The following is a 25,624-nucleotide window of genomic DNA, read 5'->3' on the forward strand; positions in this document are numbered from 1 at the left end:
GTTGTCTCTAGATGATATTATGAGTAATTTTTATTTTCTTCTTTGTGTTTGCTATATTTTCCATATTTGCTACGATCAATCTGTATTGTTTACATAATTATCACCCCATAAATATTACTTATAAATAGGAAGAAACTTTTAAGAAAGAGCCTTGTGATAGAATTGCCATCTAAAATTGCCTTGTGATAGAATATAACTGGAAGAGAGATTGAAAGATTAAAATAAGGTTTAAGACTATAAATGAACTATAAATGAAAAATGCCTTAAATTTTCATAATTCACTTTCTAATTCTCAATAACTAATTCCTTAAAACTGTACCAGATAAAAATGTAGAGGAAATAAGATAGTTATCCATATTTGGTCAGGCGTTTTTACAAAACTGATGAAAGTTTTTAATTTTATAACAATTTTAAGATATAATATACGTATCTCAAAATTTACCCTTTTAAATACAAGTCAGTGGTTTTTAGTATATTTACAAGTTGTGCAACCACTAATGTCTAACTGAATTCCTGAAAATCTTCATCACCCCAAAAAGTAACCACCTGGCCATTAGCAGTCACTCCTCATTCCACCCTTCCTGCAGCCCTAGGCAACCACTATTATTCTTTCTGCTTCTGTGGATTTGCCATTTCTGTTCATTTTGTATTAATGGAATCATACAATTTGTGGCATGTTTCACAATTTAAAAGTCTGTCTTAACTTTTACTTCCATCTTGTGTAGAGCCCTAAGATCAACCAGAGGTGACTGATGAGGGCCTTCTCAGGCCTCTCTTGAGCATGTGGGCACAGTCCCGCACATACATGCACAGCCCTATGTACTCTTGGCCTCCTAGATTTCCAGGAATATTTTGGAGCTTTTCAAAACCCCTGTGGACATCTCACTTCCAATTTTTCCTTTGAAGTTTTTACTCAGCCTCTTGATAGCCCCACCTAGGAGCATCACCGTGGGCAGCTGTGATCTTTCACAATTGCTGCTGAGTATTTTTGACAGTGCCCTGAGTATAGGGTCCTCCCCACTGAATGAGCTCTGAGTCAGGTCCTGCAGAAGATAAGCCCTGAGAGTAGAGCTTTTCAGCACCTGCCAGACAGCTCTGGCAGTTGGTTATCAGGGGACCTCCAGACTTGTTCTGTTTTTTCCAGTGGCTGCCGAACTGCTTTATTTCACAACTGTTATAGTTGCGAAGACTTTGAGTTCAAGGAGCTTGGAAGAGGGGAGTGGAATTATGGTGAACAAAAACACCAGAAACTTGCTTTTCTTACTAAGATTCAGCTGTTTTTCTTGAGGAAACACTTCTGGATTGTTTCAAGTCTCTAGTTAATTTCCAGGCTTCCAAAAAAGTTGGTTTTTATTGTTTTTGCTTATGTTCTTGTTCCTTTTATGGGTGAGTGCATTTTCAGCCATTCTGCCATTCTGGAAGTGTCCGCACTCTCCTTGCACTGATTATACTTGTACAGAATTTTAATCTAAAAATGAGTTTGGCATGGCAGGTTTCATTTAGGTTTTCTTTTTCTTCTAAAAAGCAGCATCCATTGGGTTTTTTCTTATTGCTAATATGTATATATTCACTATCAAAAATTTTTAAAACATAAACATAAACAACAAGAAGAAAATAATCATCTATAATTCTACCACACACTGTTAGACTATAAATATATTCATCTTCTAGTCTTTTGTCTATGTGCATATTTATATTTAATTTATTTAAAAATGGGAATCTTACAATATGTATCATATTGCAACTTTTTTTTAGCTTAGCAATATAACATGGACATCTTTCCAGCTCAGTAAATACTGTATGGTATCTTTATTTAAATGCCTGCATAGTATTTTATTGCATGAGTAATTGCAGTTTGTCAACAAATTCTCTATTGTTGGACATTTATGTGTTTCATTCTCTTGGAGTTTTAAACAGTGCTGCGGTGAATGTTCTTGTGGATATATTTATTTTTAATTCTTTGTTTTCTGGTTTCAAAAGAATTCTGTGTTGGTGAACATTTTGCTTCTTAACTTAAAAGCAAAAATCCTTTGTAATTTTATTTTCTAGCAGTTTGCTGTGATTATACAGAGCACATGAATATTAACCAAAATGAGATCACATTATATATACTGCTGTGTAATTTTTTCTTTTCGCTTAATAAATTGGTACATTGAACACTACTTCACTTATTTCGTGGCTGCATACTATTCCATTTAACCGTGATTTTTATGATCAATTCCCAGTTGATGTACATTGGGTTGTTTCCAAATTTTCAGTATAAGGTATAGCTATATATCTTATATAGGTTTATATAAGGTCTAGCTATATCTTTGTGCACGTTTATAATATTTTCTTTAACCTAAATTCCTAGAGCTGGAATTGCTGGGTCCAAATGTATGCACAATTTATAAATTCTTTTTTTTTATTTTGTCAAAGTGCTCTGGAGAAAAACTATAGCAATTTATGGTACCAAGAAAATAAGACTGATTTTCCTTCTTTCCTCACCAACAATGGCTATTATAGTTTAAAACAGATTTTTTGCTATTTGTCAGATTAAATTGTATTTTTAAAAAATTATTGTTGAAGCTGAGCATTCATTTCTGTGCATCTTGGCTCCTTGTAATTGTGCTTTATTCGGTGGTCTTCTGTGCATACTTTCAAGTTCTGTCAAGATTTGGGCTCTGTTCCTAGTAAAGCTGCCTGAGAGATGACCCTGTTGAATACTGCAAGTAATATTTAGAAATATTTAATCAGATTATAATCAAAAGAAGTCAAAGAACTATCTGTCCTTTGATCATTTTTCCTGAAAATTGGGCCTAAGAGGAGAATACTCTATAATCCTGTTTAAAGGATACTCACAAGTTCAGTACCTCCACCCCTTTTTATTAAAGCTCTGATAAAGCATTACAGAAAAGGGCCTCTCCCTATCCCTTCCCCTAGGAAAAAATATAATGTTTTGGTTAACTCAGTTTTCTGGTTTAAGCAGTAATGTGGTATATTTACCATTATAATGTCCTAAAAATCTTCTGTGCTCCGTCTGTTCATCGCTCCTCCCCCTGAGCCCCTTGGCAATCACCGATTTTTTTACTGTCTCTATAGTTTTGCGTTTTCCAGAATACCATATAGTTGCAATCATATGATACATAGCCTTTTCAGATTGGCTTCTTTCATTTAGTATTATGCATTTAAGTTTTCTCCATGCCTTCTTGTGGCTTGATAGCTCATTTCTGTTTAGTACTGAATAATATTCCATTGTCTGGATGTATCACAGTTTATTTATCCATTCACCTGCTGAGATACGTGTTGCAGGAACTAACAGTAGTACCTATCTGATAGGGTTGTTGTGAGGATTAAGGAAGGTAATAAATGTTACATGCTTAACAGAGTGCCTGGCGTATGAGTGTTATTTTTACAGAGTCAGAATATCTATATTCCAGAGTTAAATGTGAACTTTGTCAAATCCTGGAATACGAAAACTAGTCAGTCCTTTTGAAATTTGCAAGAGGTAGTTTTGAGATATATAAAATTAGAACTGGCCTGGTGGTGCGGCGGTTAAGTTTGCACATTGACAGCCCAGAGTTTGCCGGTTCGGATCCCAGGTGTGAACCCATCCACTGCTTGGCACGCCATGCTGTGGTAGGCATCCCACATATAAAGTAGAAGATTGACCCAGATGTTAGCTTAGGGCCAGTCTTCCTCAGCAAGAAAGAGGATTGGCGGCAGATGTTAGCTCAGGGCTAATCTTCCTCAAAAAAAAAAAAGATATATAAAATTAGTAGCAGAGCAGCTTATTACACCAAAGTTTTATTGGTTAATAAACAAGTAAGTTCAGGAAAGGTTCAGTTAATTGTGGGTGAATAGGAAGTGATGTACCTATAACTTTGAAGCTGTAAAGCTTTCTCACAAATGGCTCCTGAATTTTGTCAGAAGAAACCATCAGGCAGAGATAAATCAATGTGTGATTCAGCATGGCATTTATGTTTTTAAGTTACTAAGATAACCTAATAGTGTATAGCTGAAGAATCATTTAATCCGCTTTGTTTGACACTTTGGATTTGTATCATGGAATATAATTTTTGAACTCTTGTTTAACGTTTTCTTGGGTTGTAGGATAATTTGAGCATTTGAGAAAAGCTGTGGGTCCGCAGGAAAATGCATCATTATGCAAAATCTATTATCCACTTTGAGGAGTTTCATAGATCAATCAGTGAAGCTTATCTGGAGGTCTGTGGGTTAAAGTTCCTTCTAAGACCAGAAGAGGCAATAACTTGCAAGTCTAGGTACCAGTACCTCCTTTCACACACAAAGAAGCAGCAGCCACTTATTTCCTTGTTCATCTCCTTTATCTCTGTGTCTTAGTCTTGTGTTTGTGGAGGTCCATAGTTCATCTAGCATGGATGGCAGCAAATCCTTTGAAGGCTTTTTGCTAGGTCTGTGCACAGACTAACTGGCCTTGGAACAGATTCTTCCCAGGTAACCAGTTCTATAAACATGGAAGCTGTTAACTCTACTTTCTTGACTTTGGGGGACAGTGACTTTTGCTTTCCACATAGACTAGCCCAGATTAAATTTTTGATATAAGTGTGAGACCTTGTCAGCAGAAATTCTGGTAGTCTTGGGAATGGCATGGAACAAAGGAAATTAGATTCAAGAATTGGTCTTTATGAATCACTGACATCATCATAGGTTTTTTTTCTTTTTAGGTGATTTAAATTATCTCCGTATTTTGTTCGGGATATCTGTGTCAAATGTAACCTAGTATTCTAGCATGGTTTAGTTAAACAGATTCAGTTTAATGATTTAGTTGAGGTTTTCTTTGTAAAAAAAAATAAATAAGTTAAACGTGATTTTTTGTGTATGAGGAGATACAAGATGTTCTACTTTGTAGTAATTTATAATCCAGCCTACTTTGTTGTATGCACAATAGGCCTGTTAGGTTTGTTGTGCCTAAGGTTTTGTTGAATGAAAGTGAAGGGCTCAGCCATGTTTCTGGGCACATTCTGGAATAGAATTTTCATGTTGTATTATTAACTTGTATTCTTAATTCCTAAGACTTGAAGATTTGATGCATTTTTTTTCCTCTCTAGGCAATGCATGATCCATTGACAACTTGGCAAGACGCACCATACATTTTTATTGTACATATTGGCATTTCATCCTCAAAAGACAATCTACTAGGTATTAATCTTTTTACTAGTAAGTACATTTCGTTACTTTTTACCATTTGTATATTACCTAGTTGTGTTATGCATGGTGGGTAGTGTAAAATTGCTTGAAGGGAGGGAATAATTAACGTTGGTTGTGAAGTAGAAAAATTGAGACAGAGATTAACATTTTTCTGCAGCCAGTATGTACCAGACACAGTCTTAGGCACTTCACGTTGCTTTCTCATTATATATCACAGATACTAGATTTCATTTTCCTTCATTTGATCCTGCTTTTTAAATTTTTAATTCGTATGATCTTCTCAGTATTCTGAATTAGACTTGTTAAGACTTGGTTACCAAGTCAAAACTCCAAAATTTTTAAATTACCTGACTTTGGTAATTTTTTAATATCTCAATTTTTCTTAGTGTTCTCCTTTTCTTGCTGCTCAGTTCATGGAGTCTGAAATTTTGCAATAACTGCTAACTGGTTTGTATTTCCTATAGTTTCTTTTTTTGTTTCTTCCTTCTCCTCTGTGGTTTTCTTCCCTTCCCTGTTTTCTCAAATAGAATATTGAGGAGAAACATTGATGGTGGTCATCTTTATCTTGCTTGTGACTTCACTGGCAATATTGGCACATTTCACCATTGAGTGTGATGTTTAGTATAGATTTTTCAAAGTATTCTTTATTTAGTTAAGGTTGTTCATGTCTATTCCCAGTTTACTAAGTGTATTTCTCTTTTTCTTTCTTTCTTTTTTTTAGTATTAAGAATGAATGTTCAAGAAATAATAGGAATGATGAAGAAAATTTTGAAAATAATTTTTCAAAAAAATTGGCAGGAGTATTCAACATAAGATTAAAAACACAAATAATGTTAGAAATAAACTGCCAATAAAGAGATTAAAGTAATATGTTAACCTTGTTCCAATATTTTAAAAAATGATTAAATTCTCAATCTTTTGGAAAATATTAATTGCCAAAATTGATTATATTTTTTAAAAATGTGCCTGAAAAAATTAAGAAAAATGAAACGTAATTTTTCCACAGTAAGGGCATCGCACCCCAAGGCATTTTAAGCATTGAGTTTTAACAACTTTTCAAGAAACACATGTCCCCTATCTTACACTGTTTGTCTATTCTAATGAAAAGGGAAGGCAATCTACCATAGCATTTGTATCAACACAACATAAGGACTTAGAAAGAAAATGTAGTTTAAACCTGTCTCATTAAAATGTAAATATCTTAGATAAGATGCCCCCAAATTAAAAAAAACAAAAAAGAATGAATGGTCAGTTTTAGCAAATGCTTTGATTATATTGATAAAAATGATCATATAGATTTCTTCATTTAATCTGTTAATGTGATGCATTATATTAACTGATTTTCTCGTGTTAAACCATTCTTGAATTTCTGAGATGCCACTATTTGGTTTTGACACACACACACAAACACACCCCTTTCACACATATATATACACAACTGGATTCTGTTTTCCAGAAGGTCTATAATTTTCTTTGCTCATGCTGTCACCTATAGGTTTTGGCATCCAGGCTATGCTAGTCTGATACAATGAATTAGAGAATGTCCCCTATTTCTATATTCACTGGGACAGTTTTTGTAAGGATAGGATTATCCATTTCTTGAATGTTTGGTAGAACTCACTTATGCTAGTATTTTGGTGTAATCTTTTTTTTTTCTCTCCTATGTAGATTTTATAAACAACTGATTAATTTTCTTTAATGGTAATAAGTATTTTGTTTTTAGTTTTTCTATTTTTCCTTGAATCAGGGTTGTTTTGGGTTTTTTTTTGAGAAATTGTCCATTTTATTCAAGATTTCAGATTAATTGGCATAAAGTTATTAATGGTTATTAACTTTTTTTTTTGAGGAGGAGGATTGGCCCTGAGCTAACTACTGCCAATCTTCCTCTTTTTGCTGAGGAAGACTCGCCCTGAGCTCACATTCGAGCCCATCTTCCTCTTTTTTATATGTGGGAAGCCTACCACTGCATGGCTTTTGCCACACGGTGCCATGTCTGCACCCGGGATCCGAACCAGTGAACCCCCGGCTGCCGAGAAGCGGAACGTGTGAACTTAACCGCTGCGCCACCGGGCCGGCCCCCTCTTTTTAACTTTTAAAATCTTTCTGGGATTTTACCCTATTTTTATTCCAGTAAACCAGTTTTTGGTTTTAATTTTCCCAACTATTTCTTTGTCTATTTCATAAATTTCTACTTTTATCTTTATCATTTCTTTGATTTGACTTAACTTTAAACTTTTGTGTTTTATGGTTTCTTGTATTGAATGCTTAATTCCCAATCCAGAGGTGAGTCTTATGTTCCATAGTAATGTGGGATATAGCAGATCTAGGCAAACCATTGGGTTGCCTGGCACAGTTTCTGGACTCAAGACATGTGTATTCTCCTGTATTTCTAGGCCCAGGGCTTTCTAATGAGTAATAGTCTCAAGGAGCAGTTGCCAACATGTATGTCCAATGTTCTTGCTTTGAAAAGGGAGCAGGAGAAGTCCTGCTCCACTCCACTTCTGCCTCTTCATGCATCACATCTGGCTCTCATCCCCTTTTTCTTAGAATCCTCCTGGTTTTGGTAATCTCACCGGAACTGCCCTCTCAATTCCCATAGCCTGCTTTTGGGCCCAGAGTCCAACGTAACCGTGCACTGTTCTGAGTTTCTGTTCAGTTTTGATATTTGGAGATGTTTATCTTGTTTTCAAGCTTGTGTCCTTTTGATTCTCTCTTTTTTCGTTTTATTCATCTGTTGTTTTGAGCTAAGAAGATACTTTAAAGGCTGGAGTTAACTACACCATATTAAAGTCCTAGGATTCTTTGTCTAAAACAGTCTTCTAATCTTTCCTTCATTAAAACCTTTGATGTCTCCTCATTACCTGTAAAATGTCCATATTCTACAGCAAGGCTTATAAAACTCTACAACTTGTCCCAGTTTACCTTTTGTTGCCTTGTTTCAGAAGACTACTATATGCTACTGTGTGCAGTCTCAGACTACGTGTACTTTAAATATACATGCGTTCTCACACCTGTCTTTGTTTATGTCATTTCCTCTACGCAGATGGCTTTTTACTTTGTCCTGGAAAATATGCACTCATCCTTCTGGGTCTGGCTCAGAGGGACAGTTCTCTCTGTTGGTTTGCAACTTCCTCTCCCCTCTAGATGGTAATCCACTAGATGGTTGAAAACGTCTTACTCATCTTTCCAACTCCTGTGTTTTCCGTGGTGTGTGTCACATAATAAGTGCTCAGTAAATGTATGTTGTATTTTAGCATAGAGTGGGGGTTAGCCAACTTTTTCTTAAAGATCCAGATAGTAAATGTTCTCTGTACTTTAACTACCCAACTTTGCTGTTAGGTGCAAATGGGGCCATAGACAGTATGTGAGTGGATATGGCTATTTTCCAGTAAAACTGTATTAATGAAAAGGGGATGGCTGGATTTGGCCTGTGTGCTATATTTTGCTGACCCCTGGCATAGAGTAAGCAAAGAATGTGACAAATAATCACCAATTATTTTATTTGCTCTTTTATCAAATTAAGAATGTATAAATTTAATAACCAGTTCTGCTGTGAAATTTTTATGATTGGTATTATGGGATGCTCCTTTTGTTCACATAAGTATTTGACCAAATTTACTTTTAATAATGGTATGTCCTTTTTGCCTGATAAAAATTAGTAGGAAATTTTTGTTGAATAGGCACTTATTACTGTGTCTTTGGAGATAAATCTGTTTTTATTTATTAATCATATCTGAAATTTATCCAAATAGTTTTATCAGTTACATTTTTAAAATAGTCATAGGTTTGCTTCAGTAAGGCAGATGTGTCTTTCAGGTTCTTGTTACTGTCACTTGTTCTGCTTTATTAAACACTTTGTTATTATTAAGCACCTTCCAAAGATGATACATTAATGTAGCAAAGTTACATAATGCATAAAATTGAAGTAGGTAAAAAAAAATACTAAAGCAATAGGAAAACATAGGTAAGGAGAGATGGACGACAAAGAGGATGGCAGAATGAAGGAATGAAGTCTGGTACTTGTTAAAGCATGTTAGTGATGTGTTGTAGGAAAAAGTATATATGAAGTATGTTCGGAATTTAGAGGAGATGCAGAATAGTTCCAGTTGGGCAGCTCACAGGATGCCTTGTGGAGGAAATACATTCAATCTTATCTTTAAAGATGTGACTATGGGAACAAAGGGCTTTTCCAGTTAAGATACTCCCTGGAGCATAGGCATGGAGGCCTGTGCAGGACATAGCACGAACCATGGGAACACTGCGTGAATTTCAAAGTGCTCTATAAATGTAATACTCACCAAGATTTAAGTGGTTAAAAATAAATGACCCAATGGAATTTTCATTAATTTCATCAGACAAATGTCACGTAATGTTTTTGTTTAATTTCTGCCTCCTTTACATTAATTCTGAGGCCTGTTTTTTGGCAGTGACTGTTGAAGTGAAGGGTCCCTATGAATACCTCACGCTTGAAGATTATCCATTGATGATTGTAAGTGAACTTAGATTGTTAACCTCAACATTAAATGAGTTTAGTTGAAAGATTGTCCGTGTTTTGTAGCAATATTCTTTTTTAAAGAATTGTACCTGAACAGTTCAGAAAGTATGGCTTTCAGTTCTTTACTTCTTATTAGAGTGTGATCTTGGGAGGGTCAGTGAACCCCTCTCTGCCTTCATTTTCTTGTCTGTAAAATGAAGGGGTTGATGACTTGTGGAATTTTAGAGTCAGAAAGTACTTCAAAGATGATTTCAGTCTGACACTCTCTCTAAGAAGGGCACTGCTTACAATCCCATAGTTTCTGATCCCACTTAAAGTACCTAAATGATGCTGCTTTCTCCTTTTCAGTGTGTGTATCTGTGTCCATGTCTGGGAATATCCTTAATCTATTTTCAGATTTCCTTTGCTCATGATTGTTTTTTTTCCTTCTACCTTTCCCTTTCATAGTTTTCTTATTTTGTCCTCTTCTGTTACCTTCAACTATATACTAACCCTGCCATGCCTTTTTTCCTCTTCAGTGTTGTCTTCATTTATATAATTTTAGACTGTGAGCTGAAAAAGCTCTTTTAGTACAGAAGAGTGGTCGCTTTTGACAGGTCCTGAGGTGGTCTCTCTCTGCTCAAGAGGAGACAGTTTTTTCATGTTGGTATTGAACTCCAAAGAAATAAAATAATTATTTTTAAAGTAGAATGTATAAAATGTATATTTTATAGTGTGTTAAGACTATATATTGACGCTAAATTGGCTCTTGGCCCTAATCCTCCTTTTTATCTCCTACCCACTCGGATGACAGTTTTTCATGGTGATGTGTATTGTATATGTCCTGTTTGGTGTTCTGTGGTTGGCATGGTCTGCCTGCTACTGGAGAGATCTCCTGAGAATTCAGTTTTGGATTGGTGCTGTCATCTTCCTGGGAATGCTTGAGAAAGCTGTCTTCTATGCAGAATTTCAGAACATCCGATACAAAGGAGAATCTGGTACGGAACCATAAAATGTTTGCCAGTTTGTGTGATCGGCAGGTGAGACATGTGACAATTTCCCTAAGGTCAGCAGTCATTAAGTAGGTTTAACTTTTCAGTTACTTAATTAGAAAAACTTAAGCAGAATCACTATGATTGTGACTTTTGTTTTTAATCTCATAACTTGTGGTTTCAGTGATTTGAATGATTCTACTGAAATAACTCACGAAAGTTAGAACAGTAGTGGCCATTTTTGGAAAGATTATTATTGTCATTAAATCTGAATTGCCCTTGATTTTTAAGACACCATTATTGTATACATCTAAGAAAGAAAACAAATACCGTCAATTTAATTGTAAGATGCTGTTGACTGTAAGACACACCTTGATTTCAAAGATAACATGGGGGGAAGTGCATCTGAGAATTGGTAAAATACACTAATACCAAGAAAATAGGGTGCTTCAAGATTATTAAGGTGAACAAGTAATGAGAGAAATGTTTTTGTACTGAAGTTTTTGTGATAACTTTGGTTCTCTCTCATGAGACCATTTAATTATTGATTATTGTTGCAATATACTAATTAGATCTTTCCCTGTCTTTGAAAGGGCTTGAAAATAGTAGATGTGATTTCAGATGAAAATGATTTGAAAACTTTGTGTATGTGTTTTGTGCTTTTCTATGTATACGTATATTTCGCAGTTTTTAAAAATAGGGGAGAAGTTTCCTAGATGTTGTAAATGTCCACGTGGGGTGAGGTATTCTGCTAAGGTTTTAGTGAAATGGGGAGTAGGGAGAGAAGTGAATTGCACACGCCCAGATTCTGTTCACATGTGTGAGATAAGTGAGATCAGCATGTATACTTGTAAAAATTGCAGAAGTATTAGTTTTTAGTAGGACTCATACCATTGCTTGTTGTGAGATCTACATTTCTGGTTGTAGAATCGCACCTTTTCCCAAACCTCAAGTATAGCACCTTTCCCCCCTTTTCTCTCATAGTTCAAGGTGCCCTGATCCTTGCAGAGCTGCTTTCAGCAGTTAAACGCTCACTGGCTCGAACTCTGGTCATCATAGTCAGTTTGGGATATGGCATAGTCAAGTAAGTATTAACTTCCTATATGGAAGAGCATATTACAATGCTGATCAAATTGAAACTGTATTTCCGGTTCCCATTGTAATTCTGAAAGAGTTGATATTAGAAGTAGTTCTGAGATAAGACAAGTATCTGAAATTTTGTGGATTTGAAGTTGGAAAAATGTTGTGTTTCATTTTACTTCTTGGAACTCAAGAAGCACCTGCAGGAAAATCCGCAGTGTAGTGAATGACATTGAAATAGCACACTTTTAGAGTAAACTTACAGTGACTTTACTCTTCCAAAATATTTTTTCAAATCAAATTTTTTATAGGAAGAGCATTCTTGCTCTAATAGTCTGAAAATAATTTATTTTTTATTCAAAACAATTTTATTGAGTGCCTTCTATATACTGGACTTTGTTCTAGACTCAGGTAATACAGCAAGTAAACAGAACTCTTGGCGTTCACATTTGTGGAGGGAGGGGACACAGACAAAAATCAGTGAATAAAATATCTGATATTGCAGTGGTAAGTGCTATGGAGCGGATAAAGCAGGGAAAGGGTATCGAGTCTGGGCAGGAAGTGGAGCTTTCAGTTGTAAATGGGGTGGCAAGGAAGGCTTCACTTAGTGACATTTAGTAAAGGTCTCAAGGAGGCGAGGGAACTACGCGTACACCCAGGGGAAGAGATGCTGACATGTGGTCAGACTCTCTATATATTTTTAAGGTAGGGCCGGTGGAATTTGCTGATGGATCAAATGTGTGATGTGGAAGAGAGGCAGAATCAAGGATGTTGCCAACTGTTTTGGGCTGAGCAAGTGCAAGGATGCAATTGACATTTACCGAGTTCAGGAAGATCTTAGGTGAAATAAGTTTGGAGCGGAAGCAAGATTAGCAGTTCAGTTAGATATCCAAAGGAAAGTAAAGTGGAGAGATTAGGGTGCAGGTACAAATTTGAGAAGTCATCAGAATGTAGATGTGTAAAGCCATGAGACTGAATGTGAGCACCATGGAAGTGAGTGTATATAGAAAAGAGGTCAAAAGACTAAGCCTTTGAACATTTTCTGTTACTTTAATACAGTGATATGAAGTAGAATTAGAGCAGAGGAAATCGAGGAGTGACCAGCACAGTAGGAGGCAAATCTGAAGACTATATTTCGGGGAGGGAGTGATTATTTGTGTCAGACAAGAGGATTGAGAATTGACCGTTGGATTTAACTACGTGGAAGATAGTAGTGACCTTAACAAGACAGTTTTGGTGAAGTGCTGGGACAAAAGCTTGATTGGAGTGAGCTCAAGAGAGAATAGGAGAAGACGAATTGGAACTAGCCAGGTGTAGACAGTTACTTCAAGGAGTCTTGCTTTAAGTGGGATTAAAGAAATGACGGGTTTTAATTTTTAAAAATGATTCATTCATTTAAAGGAGTTTTGCTTTAATTGGGATGAGGGGAATGGGGGATTTTCATTTTTAAAATTGATTCATTTAACAGATATTTGAGTGCCTCCTATATGCCAGGAAATATTCTAGGTTTCTAAGATACACCAGTAGGGAGGAAAAATCCCTGCGCATAGAGAGCTTTTCTACTGTACGACATAAAATATAAGAACAAATATTGCTAAGGCTTAGGTAGACATGATTTAAGGCATTGCATCTCAAACTATAATACACTAATGAATCTTGTTAAAATGTAGATTCTATTAAGTAGTATTTTGAATATCAAGGATCTAAGACTTTTCCTCCTTTGAACAGAAGCTGTTTAAAAAACTTTTCATATTTTGTTGGATTTTGAACTTGCAAATGTACTATTTATCTAATAGGATATTTGATTATATCAATTGTTAAAATTTTTAGATTTGATAATGGTATTGTGGTTATGTTTTTTAAAAGTCTGTTAAAAACACATACTGAAATATATATAACAAATACAAGATATGCTGTCTAGGATTTGCTTCAAGATAGTATGGGAGGATGGGGAGTGGATGGCGTGCACATGGGGCAAGACTGGCCAAAGATTGACGGTTATTGGGACTGGATGATGGCTGTATAGGGTCTATTATACTGTTGACTGTGTTTCAGAGTTCTCTACAATGAAAAGTTTTTTTAAAATTTGATAACCAGAGACCAGCTCTAAACTTCTAGTATTCACTATCTTGTTTGAGACCGTATTTTTTTTGAGTTTTCTTCTCTTAGGTGAATCAAGTATGTCTTTTCTCTGTTAAGTTGTTGGCCTGTATTAATCAACATGAGTTCCTGTTACTTAGCTTGTCTTGGGGTTTGTTGCATTTGTACTCAACTCTCTCTCTGCTTTCTCTTCAGGCCTCGCCTTGGAGTCACTCTTCACAAGGTTGTGGTAGCTGGAGCCCTCTATCTTTTTTTCTCTGGCATGGAAGGGGTCCTCAGAGTTACTGGGGTCAGTATTGCTTAATCTAACTTTTTGTGGTCAGTTCAGATGTCTTCTTTTTGTCTTGAGGGGGTGAATTGGGAATGTCCATGGGCTTCTTTACTGCTTCTGAGTCACCTTTGGCCTCTCACTTTCAAAATGTATGTATGATTAATTTTTTCCTTTTAATTTATCTATTAGAGCTTTATAAATTTAATTTGTGATCAGGAATGGATGCTTTCCCACCTGTTCACAAATTGCTGCTCACTTAGTTCCTCCTCCTGGACAGTGGGCTCCATTCTTGTATAAGTGGCAAACATTGTAATCATGCACTTGCTAGTTAATCTAATTTTTGTCTTAAAGTGACAGTGTTCTTTGCTTAACTAGCTCTTGACTTTCAAAGACTTTCATAAAATGCATCTAGTTAATTTCACATCATTCTCGAGAATTACATAATTATACCCTTTGCCAGGGAAGGAAACCAAAGCACTGAGATATAAGTGATAAAGAAATTTATGTTAGGGCTGGATTAATGTGAGGACGAAGTGGGCCTACCTAGGTCATTCCAGTTATTTTCTTATTTATTAAAAAATCACTCTCTGCAATAACCTGTTAGATTCAGGGTGATCGATGCTACAAACTTGACTTTGCCCTCAAGAAAACTGGGCTCAATAAGTTTTGCAATAAATCGACCCTTAAGCACTTTATGGATGCAAATTTGTTTTTCAAATCACACTGTCCTCTGTATGTAATTTCCTTAGACTTTTAGCAACTTTAACCCTCTGTCAATTTCATTTTCTTTCTTCTGATGCTGTAGTATTTTTCTTATCCCTTGGCTCTGATAGTAAACGTGGCCCTCTCAGCAATTGATGCCTGTATTATTTTATGGATATCCTTTCAGATGCCCTGGTGACTGGGTAATTAGGGTTATATAAATAACATCTTACATATATATAAACTTTTGGGAAAAAACAGCATAGTTTTTGGGACAGATACTTGCCTTACATTTTATTTTGGGGTGAGCTCTTTTTTGTAAAATTACATTATTTGACAATTCTGGAAATTAGTTGTTCTTAGTATATTAATGGTGCAGTAATTTTAAATATGAGAAGGATCTTTTTAAGACTTGTACCCCAACTCACAATGATAGGAAATGATAGGATGGGATGGGGTCTTATAACACCATACTTTTAGGTATGGTCACTTCTTAACGTGGATCTTAGCATGCTAGGAACAGTGGTTGCCTCTTATTAGCAGCATGTTTCATTGCATTGAGAGTATAATTGACGGTGTGTGTGAAATGCTTATAGCTGTATGTTTCAGGTGATGGTTTGTCAGAAGGGAAGAATGATGTAGATGCCAAGTGTTAGTCCTTTTTATTTTCTTTCAATTCAAATGTAAAACCATTCCAGATGATTAAATGTAGAATCGTGTGCTGGTTTCTTCTCTGTGCCTGTCTGGACATCTCTTTTTCACCACCTCTTTTTCTTTGTCTGCAGGCCCAGACTGATCTTGCTTCCTTGGCCTTTATCCCCTTGGCTTTCCTAGACACTGCCCTCTGCTGGTGGATATCCTTCTCATTGGCTTGATGGCGGTCCATTTTTTCCCTTTGGAGATGGGTTTCCATCGATCTTTTTGCAAAGGGTTTTTACCAGTTTTGTTGGTTACTCCTTAGTCTGAGGAATAGGGTATTTTCAGGCTAACAGTCTGAGGGCTCAGGTAAGCAGTTTTTTGTTTGCATTTAATTTTTAAAATTACGTCAGAAGTTGGTGACTGTGGACTGAGCACAAGATAAAAACTTCTGGCTTTCTTTTGTTAAATGAGCGTTTCACTTCCATTTTGGATTGTTTGTGCCCCCGCTTAGGGTAGAACCACTGGCTGCCGTGGTCCAGCTGTTTCTTTCAGCCTCTAGCAGTTATTACATGTTTTGAAAATTCTGAAAAGGTTTTCATTCTTAAAATGCGGTTTCAGGAACTAGCTAAGGTTGTTTGACTCTCTTAAAATTCTGTATAGGTTTAGCAGATCTTAACCCTCACAGGGTTAAGTGTTTTGTACCCTCATTCAAAAACTGACTTAGGATTGTCTGAAGACTTCCATTCTTTTAAATAAATATTGATTCATTTACAGGCAAAGGCACCCTGCAGATAACTAAGTTTTTGAGTAATCTTTTTCTTCTGTTTCTTAAAATTAAACATTTGTTTATTAGGGACTTGGCCGGTTGAATGAAGAATTCAAGTTTCTGGACTCTTATGGGATTTTTAAAAAATTTGTTTGGGTTTTTGTGTACTTGGTTCTGTGTGCAGTTGTGCAATATTATTGTCTTGATAGACTTGACTGTTATGAAAAGCTGAATGTAAACAGAATTGCAATTTTGTGGGTTATCATATGTCAAAATGTTTGAAGTTGAAGGGTCCTGGGTCCAAATGCTCCAAGTTTTTCCAGGGCACTATCTTTCAAATGTGCTTTGTGAACCTCTATGAGTATTGGGAGGAGTGGAGAGAGGGAGGTGGGATGGACCATACAGTAAAGATAACCCAATGACTAGGTAGCAGCTAAGGCTCTATCAAAGGGCAGAAGCAAGCTCCGACTCATGTGTTTTCATATCTGCTCCTTATTCTAAAAGTTGGACATGAGAGCAGATACTGTCTTTAGTAGTCGTCATTTCCCCTCCTGTCTTTCTCTGGCAACTTCTACTTGGGAATAATGTTCTGAAAATGGAGACTAGTTGCTTTTAGAGCCAAACTGCCTGGGATTCTCTGCCAATTGTAATTGTACTGTCCTTTCAATTCAGGATAGCTCAGGCAGCTGATGGCAGGTTCTGTAACATGGCATAAAGGGACCGAATGTAGAACTCTGGGAGGGCGTGGGCATGAGTGTATTTCTGACTGTAGCCTGGGTTAGCTGGGGCAGTGAGAAGAGAGCCACTTAACCTTAAAGGAAGAGAGCAGATGGTGTTAACTCCTATTACCTTGCCTGTTATGCAGTTTCATTCCATTTTCTTCCATTTGTCTTTCTTTTTCATCTTTGTTTCTCTAGAAAGCTTCTTCCTGTCTTTATTTCTCTCTTTTTTCAAATATATTTTTCTTCTTTTCTTTTTTCTTCTTATTTTTTGCATTCTTACTTTATCCTGATTCTGCCTTCTCTTCAAGTCTTATTGAAAATGAAGACTTTCTTGTTAATCATGGTGAGGCTTGCGGTGTTTGTGAGATTGAGAATGAGAGAACTGTAAGGCCTCTGGGATCCATAGCTCTATCAGTTTGACCCCAGGTCCTCAAAGAAACTTGAGCATTAATGTACTAGCTTATTGTTTTTTCTGAATGTTGATTTCCTTGACCTGCAAACACATATTTATTAGCCTGACTCAAACAATGAAGCTCTTGAAACTTCGGAGGAACATTGTAAAACTCTCTTTGTACCGACATTTCACCAACACGCTTATCTTGGCAGTGGCAGGTAAGTCAGGGACTTTCTTCCTGCTGTTTAAATGTGATCCTTTTAGAACAGAGATTCTTAACTTGAGAGGCAATAGGTGGGCTCTCCGAAATTACATAGGACATTTTGTACGTTTCACTTGGGGAACTTTAACTTTTGTCAAATTCTCAAATGGGTTTGAGGTTCAAAAAAGATTAGGAACCGCTTATTTAATAACTGAAAATAGACCACAGATAATTTCAACTCTTAGTCTATCCCTTTCCTGTCTGAATTCTTTTTCTTGAGGCAAATTAGCTTGAGTGCCATATAGCATTTAGATTTCTTTTAGAAGACATTAATACTTGCCTATTTGGTTTCAATAAATAGCTATAGAATTTTAGATCAGGGCACATGGCTATTAAATTGCTTTTACCTATGTCACTAAGCCTGCATAAAATACAGCATTAGAAAGACCATAGCCACAGTAGGCTAATTTGCCTGCCTTTTGGCCATGGTACCAAGACTAGTGAGGTCTGGCCTCACTATTGGATTGTGATTGGCATTGGATTGTGATTGGACTGTGATTGGAACCAACAAACAACTCTCTCTTGCTGTCATTTTATCCACCTTTTTTTTCCATCTGACCAGCCAAAGAAAAATTAGTGTTAGTATACTAAGGATAAAGGAAAGGAAAAAAATTGTATTACTGATAATGCTAGAAAAAGCTGTATTTCCAGTACCACCTTTTCCAATTCTCAGGGTTACTGAAGTAGCCAGATGGTCAACAAAACTAAGTATAGAAAGGGTTGTCAAGAGTACGTATCATGGGCCTTGCTTATAATAGTTAGGTAAATTTGTGTTGAATAAATTTGTTAAAATAACTGATAGGAAATGATTGTTATGTATTGGTTAGGGATGTGTGGAATTCCTCATAACCAGAATCAGAGAATTTAATTGAGGTGTAAACCAGATTGATGCTCTGACCAGGTTTTTTGTTTCTTGTTAGCATCTATTGTGTTTATCATCTGGACAACCATGAAGTTCAGGATAGTGACGTGTCAGTCGGTGAGTTATAAACAGTGCATTTATGAATAGTGTGCTGTTTTGTACACACGTGATGATGCTGATGACCATGGTAAGGTTCACACCTAGTAAAAAGTTAGGCCTAGGTCTCTATTGGAGGGTCAGAATGCATCCCTCCCAAGTGTTCTTTCTGTGTGAGCACAGTGCTTGGTGTGGTAGGTATGTTTTGTTTGTGTGGAGGGTCTGACTATAAATCCCAATAGTGAGAAAGAATTTTATAGTGATAACCGTAGTCTGTCATAACCCAATCTTGCCTTAACTAAAAACTCTTGAACAAGAAATCCAGAGTCCTAAACATTAAATATGTGTGAATAATGCTAATCTGACTAGAAGCCGTGTCCTTAAGATGAGAGCACAAAGACTGTGTCCAATAGCATTTCTTTGGAAGCAGCTAAGGCTCTATTTTGGTGAAAATAAATAAAATGAAAAGTATAAAAAAGAAATAACCTAATGTTACTCTTTTTCACCTTGTATAAAAAGCCTTCCCTCAAGATTCTCAGAGCTATAACGAAGTATTGACAAGTGCTGCATTCAGTTGGTGCCTTTTCTTTAGCAACAATAAACACTACAAGGGGAGAAACTGTGTTCATTCAGTTTGTATCCCCAGCCCTCAGTACAGTGCCAAGCACATAGCAGGCTCTTGGTAAATAAAAGTTGAATGAATAAGTGATTCTTGTTCTATGCCATGGGCTTTGTAAACAAAGGGTTAAGATAATGTGTATAAATGTTGTACTTCTCCCTCTTTTGGTAGGATTGGCGGGAGCTGTGGGTGGATGATGCCATCTGGCGCTTGCTGTTCTCCATGATCCTCTTTGTCATCATGGTTCTTTGGCGACCATCTGCAAACAACCAGAGGTTCTTGGACACTTCTTATTTACGCTGCTAACCATTGAATGGCCATGTCATCAATTAGGTGTGGTTCAATGGATGACAGTGTCATGGCCTTGTCATATAGTGGAAGGAACACTCCCTGGGTCTGGTATCCAGAGAGATGGGTTTTTGGCTCAGCTGTCCTATTCACTTGCATTGTAATTTTTGGCATGCTGCCAAAAAATTCATTTCTCTGGGCCTTAATTTCTTTTTCTTGTAATGGGGAGTTGAACTAATTAACATAAGGTCCCTTTCAGTTGACGTCTCTGATAACATAAGTATTTATGTGGGTAAATAAGGGAGCATGCCTGATGTACTTCCTAAAATCCTTTGCTGTTGGGTCTTTGCTCTTTATTCAGAAATTTAGCTTGTTTAATTCTAGGAAAACCTTACCAGATTTGATTGGAATTTAATTGAATTAATGGATTGATTAGGGAAATTATATATCTTTTTGATAATTCCATCCTTGAATATGGTATCTCTCTCCATTTTTTAATTTTTTTCAATGCTTCAATTACGTTTTGTAACTTTTATTTAAATTAAAAATTTTACAGCTCTTATGGATGCAACCTTTTAAAATAATATGGGTGGGGGCTGGCACGGTGGCATAGCAGTTAAGTGTACACGTTCTGCTTCGGCAGCCTGCGATTCCCCGGTTCAGATCCCAGGTGCAGATATGGCACCGGTTGGCATGCCATGCTGTGGTAGGCGTCCCATATATAAAGTAGAGGAAGATGGGCACGGATGTTAGCTCAGGGCCAGTCTTCCTCAGCAAAAAGAGGAAGATTGGCAGCAGTTTCTCAGGGCTAATCTTCCTCAAGAAAGAAATAATAATAAAATAATACGGGTGGCTTTCTCAAATATGTAGGAATGCTGTTGACTTTTGTATATTTATCATATCCATCAACCCTCTTACATTATCTTGTTCTGGTAATTTCTACGTTTTCTCATTAGATTGGTTGTTATCTAAAGTAATGACCATGTTATTCCTTTCTTTCCAAATAGTCTTGTTGCCGCATTTCTGATCCTTGTGTTGGCAAGGCCCACCTGTATAACATTGAACTGGGGCGATGACCTTGGGCCTCCTCAACTTATTCTGGCTTTAGAGTAAATGCTTCTCGTCTATCATCATTAACTTTGATACCTACTGTGCATTTTTGTTAGTTACCTTTTAAGAGGTTATAGGTGTTCTCTATTATTCCTAGCTTATAAAGAGTTTTTTTTTAATCATGAAAGGGAGATTTAAAAACAAGGTAGAATGAAAATCCTAGGCAACAGTGAGCGCAGAGTGAGTTCACAGCTCGTGCAGTCTAGAAATTACCTTTCTGGCAGCTGCTCTGCTGAGTCTCTTGGAAGTTGTGAAAGAAAAATATCTGAGATGTACCGGATCAGGCCTTCATCTTCTCAGCTCCCCACTTGGAAACTGAGATTTTAAATTGGCTGGAACACACAAGATCAGGACTTCCATCTCTTAACTACCAATTTGAAGGCTGAGTTTTTTAATTTCATGAGAACTTTCTTACCTCTGTGTGATACGTATGCTTGTAAATGAACATTTATTGAATGCTTACTATGTGTCAGGTATTATTCTAAGCCCTTTTTGAAATGACTTACTTTTCACAAAACACGTCTATGAGTAATGTTTATTATCCTCCAGAAAACGGGCATAGAGAGAATAAGTAACTTGTCTGAAGTTACAGGTTTTACGTGGTTGAGTCTGCACTCATAGTATGATCCTGTGCTGCTTCGCCCTTGCTCGTATAGACAATTGAGAGCTTTCTGAAGGGGAAGAATTATTTTATTATTCACTAAACTGATGTTATGAATGACCGTAATTGCAGTTTCAATAATTAGTCCCATGAAGTCCAGACAGTGGAGCAGCTTTTGTATTTTTCTGATTCCCTTCCTTCTGTTCTACCTTTGTTCTGTCAGGTTTGCCTTTTCACCATTGTCGGAGGAAGAGGAGGAGGATGAGCAAAAGGAACCTATGCTGAAAGAAAGCTTTGGTACTGATAAAATTCACCTTTTATTTGTGCTTTACATATTCTTTTCTGGTTTTTAGAAAGAGTAAAGCAAGTATAACATTTCAAGTATCAAAATCAAGATACTTTGATGTAAGTGCATTGTTTATTATTTTACAACTGTGTTGTTGCTTAGTTTGGTGTGTGGTGAAATTAGGGAAAGCGAAAATAAGAGTATGAATCTTAAGATGAAGCCATGGTAAATTCAGTAAATAATTGCACATTAAATGTCCAGTTTGCTTACTAGAGATGAGATGAAAATTTGGCTTTGAACTTTCCAGCATAAATGTAAAGATGGAGAAACATCTGTTGTATAATTCACTGTCACTAAGCTTCAAATAAAGCTCTGAATCCATTTTTGCAATCATAGCAGGTCTGTTGACGGATTTAACCAATCTACTTTTTTTTTTCTTCTACAGAAGGAATGAAAATGCGAAGTACCAAACAAGAACCAAATGGAAATAGTAAAGTAAACAAAGCAGTAAGTAGGACTTCTTCCTAGTCCTATTTGCCCTGTCCTCTGGCCCTTGGGGAGCTCAGCAGTTATGTACAGGCCTTAATGATGTTGTTTACCTATGCTGTAATTAAGCTTGCTTTATAAATCTTTTAGTATATGTTAGATTTACATTTTTAAATGTAGAGACAGCGAGTGATTCTAGGTCTAGGACCTAGTAATCTTTAGCTAGATGGTTTGCTACTATGTCCTAAAAGGTACCAGGCCAGTCTGATGGTTCTGTTTAATGGTTTTCATCAGTGAGGTTGTAGCCCCATTAATAACCTAAGATCTTTTTGTAGTAAAAATCAAGGTTTTTTTCAGTCAGCAGTTGTTTTTTTGGGTCTTCTTAGAGTTGTGCATTCAAATCTGTTTAGAATTTATCTCACTTTTAAGGAGCAAAGCTTATATGAAGCAAATTCTAGTATTAGACCATTGAGAAGAAAGCATTTAAGGATGTAGGATGTCATTTTATATTTCAGTTATATAGTTTTTTAAATTATTTGACTTTTCTGTTAGCAGTCCCATTTGTTATATGAACATACTACTTCAGAGTGACAAGAGATTAAATTTAAAGATTTTGAGTCCTCTTTAGATCCTTACTTGAGATGTATTGTTTGGTGCATTTTAGTAACAACTGGTATTTGTATGTTCCCAGCAGGAAGATGATTTGAAGTGGGTAGAAGAGAACGTTCCTTCTTCTGTGACAGATGTGTAAGTTTTTGAATCATTACCTCAAGAATCCCATTTCAAAGTTAGTATTACTTTTATTATTTTAAATGAATGAGCTGAAGAGCATACTAATGAGAATGCTTGTAGTTGACTTTAGAAGTAAAAGATTAAATCACTTAAAGGAATATTAAAACATTAAAAAGATGTTAGAAAATAGTTAAAGATTAGGTATGATATACAAACAAAAGTAGCTGGGATTATTCGTTCAGATGACATTTCTGCTTAGAAAGATTTAGCTATAGATCTTCCCAAAATCAATGGGATAATCCTTTTGGAAGTTTTGAGTTCTTTTCCATGGCTATAATTTTAATTAAACATTGGTCCTCTTATAATGCAGAACATGTTTTGTGTTTTCTATGCAACTCCAGTGACACTGATTTGGTATTTTTCTCCCTGCAGAGCACTTCCAGCCCTTCTGGATTCAGATGAGGTTAGTAATCACATCATGTGCATAAACTTTGGGTCTGGTGACTTAACAGGGAGTCATAAGTCCTCTGTTCAGGGAACCTTTACTTATTTGACTCAGTAGTGGCCTGAAGAACTAGAGTTGGTATAGTTGAAAAAGGGTGAGAATAGAAATACTAATATTGGAGCTCAAATATTCAAGAATGTTTCTTTTCTGTACATGTTCTCCTTTTCTTTTCCAAAGTTATATGGTCAGACTTGAGAATGTCTTTGTTTAAATTGTGTAGCAAATACTTTACTCTCCTACTTTGTGGTTCCTTTGTTTTTAAGAAATTCAAATTTAACTCTTATCTAATCTAGGCAAAAATAATAAAGAAAAGTATTGAGAAAGGAATATAGTAGACCAAAACAAAATATAAATTATTTTGAGTTATCTACTGTTCAGTGTTATCTGTGTCACTGTCCTCTTCCAATAGTAAGGATTATAATTTGTACCTCTAATGTTTATGTTGACTTTTAATCTTTTAATATGCCTCCATACAGTTCATCTAGAAGGCTTCACGGTCAAGTTTTATGTAAGAATTTTAGTCTGAGTTCCTGAGAACTCATTTTGGACGTATTCTGAATATTAGGTTATTCTAGAGTCTCCTGATTTCACAAAGCCTTTTGAAAGCATCTGCCCTATTCTGACTCATTGTGTTGGATTGGCTTTCATTTCCCTGACCTGTGGTGTGATGCAGCCCACAGTGTCAGATACCTTAGCCGTTCTGTGTATTGAAGTAATTGAGAGCTCTGCCATTCGGAATTAAACCTATCCGTGTAACACTTCGCTTTCTGCAGTGTATTTTGCAGTTCCAAGATCTCCCTCTTGGGATTTTCTTCTGCTAATAATTTGCCTTCAGGGCTTCTGTTTGGCTTCAGCTCTCCAGCCATGCAGCCAGACGGGGCTGAGTATGTGAAACCTAGTTGTGCCATTCATGGGAGTACAGGTTTACTATAGTACTTTTGGTAGCACTGACTTCACCCATCTGTTCATGTTCTCCTGTGTGAAAAACCTATTCCAGAACTGAAATGAATTTTAAGAGAAACAAGTTAAATAAGGGACCAAGAATCAAAATGGCACACACTCTTTAGCAGCAACTTTGGATGCTACAGCTAATAGAACAATGTCTTTGAATTCTGAGGAAAATTATTTTCTACCTGGAATTCTATACTCAACTAAATTATCAATATGAGGGTACAATAAACATGTTTTTTAGTTACACAAGAATAAAGTAATTGACATCCTTGTGTGCTTTCTCAGGAAAGTAGTAGAAAATGTTAATTACAGAGTGAGGGAACTAAAAAGAGAAAGACTTGGGATCCAGGAAGTAAAGTCTCCAAGACAGAGACGCGAGGATAAATCTCCAGGAAGATGATGTAAGAAACTCTCAGAGTGACAGCAGGGCGACAGGCTTGGAGAGCAGCCAGTCCAGGAGGGAGCAGGAGAACAGAGAGCTTCAGGAGGGGTATTTCTAAGAAAAAAGTGAAAAGGATAGATTAGCTGATGTAATTGATCATATTGAAAAGGGATTTACAGTTCTATGAGAGTTTGGGATAAATTTGTGACGGGTGCTTAGCAAATGAAGCAAAGGAAAAATGAAAAAATAGTAATTAAGGTAAAAAATAGGGTAAGAAAGGAAATTTAATAGTACAGTTTTCTTAATTGAGATGGCATACTGTAAATAATATTTTATAATCAAATGTAGTTTTTTACATGACTTTTTAAAAAATTGAGGTGAAAAAAACATAAAATCTACCATCCTAACCATCCTCAAGTGCAAAGTGTTGAGTATATGCACATTGTTGCACAACAGATCTCTAGAACTTTTTCATCAAACATAATTTTAATGAATATATAATATTTCATTATAAGGATACACACAGTTTGTTTATATAATCTTTTTTTTTTTTTTTTTTTTTTTTTGCTGAGGAAGATTGGCCCTGAGTTAACATCTGTGCCCATCTTCCTTTACTTTATCTGTGTGGGATACCTGCCACAGCATGGCTTGACAAGTGGTGTGTACATCTGCACCTGGAATCTGAACCGGCGAACCCCTGGCCGCCAAAGCAGAGCGTGTGAAGTTAACTGCTATGCCACCAGGCCGGCCCCTATGATCCTGTATTTTTGAATGCTTAATTCTTTCTAGTATTTTGTTATAATTCTGAGTGTTGGAGTAGAAATGCTTATGGCTAAATCTCTGCCCACATCCTTGACTGTTTCTTCAAGTTTAATTACTGAATCAAAGGAGAGACATTTTTATTAAAGGTTAATCTTAAGTAAATGTTTGTTTCATCATTTTAATTGACTCTCAAATATACAGTTCTTTTCACTTGTGGTTTTCCAGAAGCCTAGAGGTTTTGATTCAGTTAATCTTGGGTGGCTGGACATCTGTATGTCTCAAATCTTCATAGATGGTTAGGCACTCTCTCTCTAAATATTTAACGAACATAAACAAGTACTTGTGGGAAATGTGTGTGTGCATCATCTTTGTA

At 36.3% G+C, this 25,624-nt stretch overlaps 1 protein-coding gene across 16 annotated transcripts in view; it reads left to right on the top strand.

Moving 5' to 3' along the window:
- The window catches only part of TMEM87A (transmembrane protein 87A), a 36,151-nt gene that overhangs the window by 9,206 nt on the left and 1,321 nt on the right, over positions 1 to 25,624 (top strand). The window contains exons 7-21 of one of the 16 annotated variants that reach the window (XM_044765088.2): positions 5,070 to 5,178; positions 9,597 to 9,658; positions 10,458 to 10,641; positions 11,620 to 11,719; positions 14,011 to 14,104; positions 14,892 to 14,963; positions 17,419 to 17,527; positions 18,492 to 18,550; positions 19,320 to 19,423; positions 20,444 to 20,545; positions 21,371 to 21,444; positions 21,879 to 21,940; positions 22,611 to 22,666; positions 23,084 to 23,114; positions 25,066 to 25,250. In XM_044765088.2, coding sequence (XP_044621023.1) covers positions 5,070 to 5,178; positions 9,597 to 9,658; positions 10,458 to 10,641; positions 11,620 to 11,719; positions 14,011 to 14,104; positions 14,892 to 14,963; positions 17,419 to 17,527; positions 18,492 to 18,550; positions 19,320 to 19,423; positions 20,444 to 20,545; positions 21,371 to 21,444; positions 21,879 to 21,940; positions 22,611 to 22,666; positions 23,084 to 23,114; positions 25,066 to 25,250 — 1,403 coding nt within the window. Of the gene's footprint in view, positions 1 to 5,069; positions 5,179 to 9,596; positions 9,659 to 10,457; positions 10,642 to 11,619; positions 11,720 to 14,010; positions 14,105 to 14,891; positions 14,964 to 15,573; positions 15,643 to 17,418; positions 17,528 to 18,491; positions 18,551 to 19,319; positions 19,424 to 20,443; positions 20,546 to 21,370; positions 21,445 to 21,878; positions 21,941 to 22,610; positions 22,667 to 23,083; positions 23,115 to 25,065; positions 25,251 to 25,624 lie in introns of all 16 variants that reach the window. The other 15 variants (XM_044765090.2, XM_044765089.2, XM_070503180.1 and 12 more) reach the window with 15 other exon arrangements.

This window comes from Equus asinus, chromosome 2 (genome assembly GCF_041296235.1).
Source record: "Equus asinus isolate D_3611 breed Donkey chromosome 2, EquAss-T2T_v2, whole genome shotgun sequence".
Classification (NCBI taxonomy): Eukaryota; Metazoa; Chordata; class Mammalia; order Perissodactyla; family Equidae; genus Equus; species Equus asinus.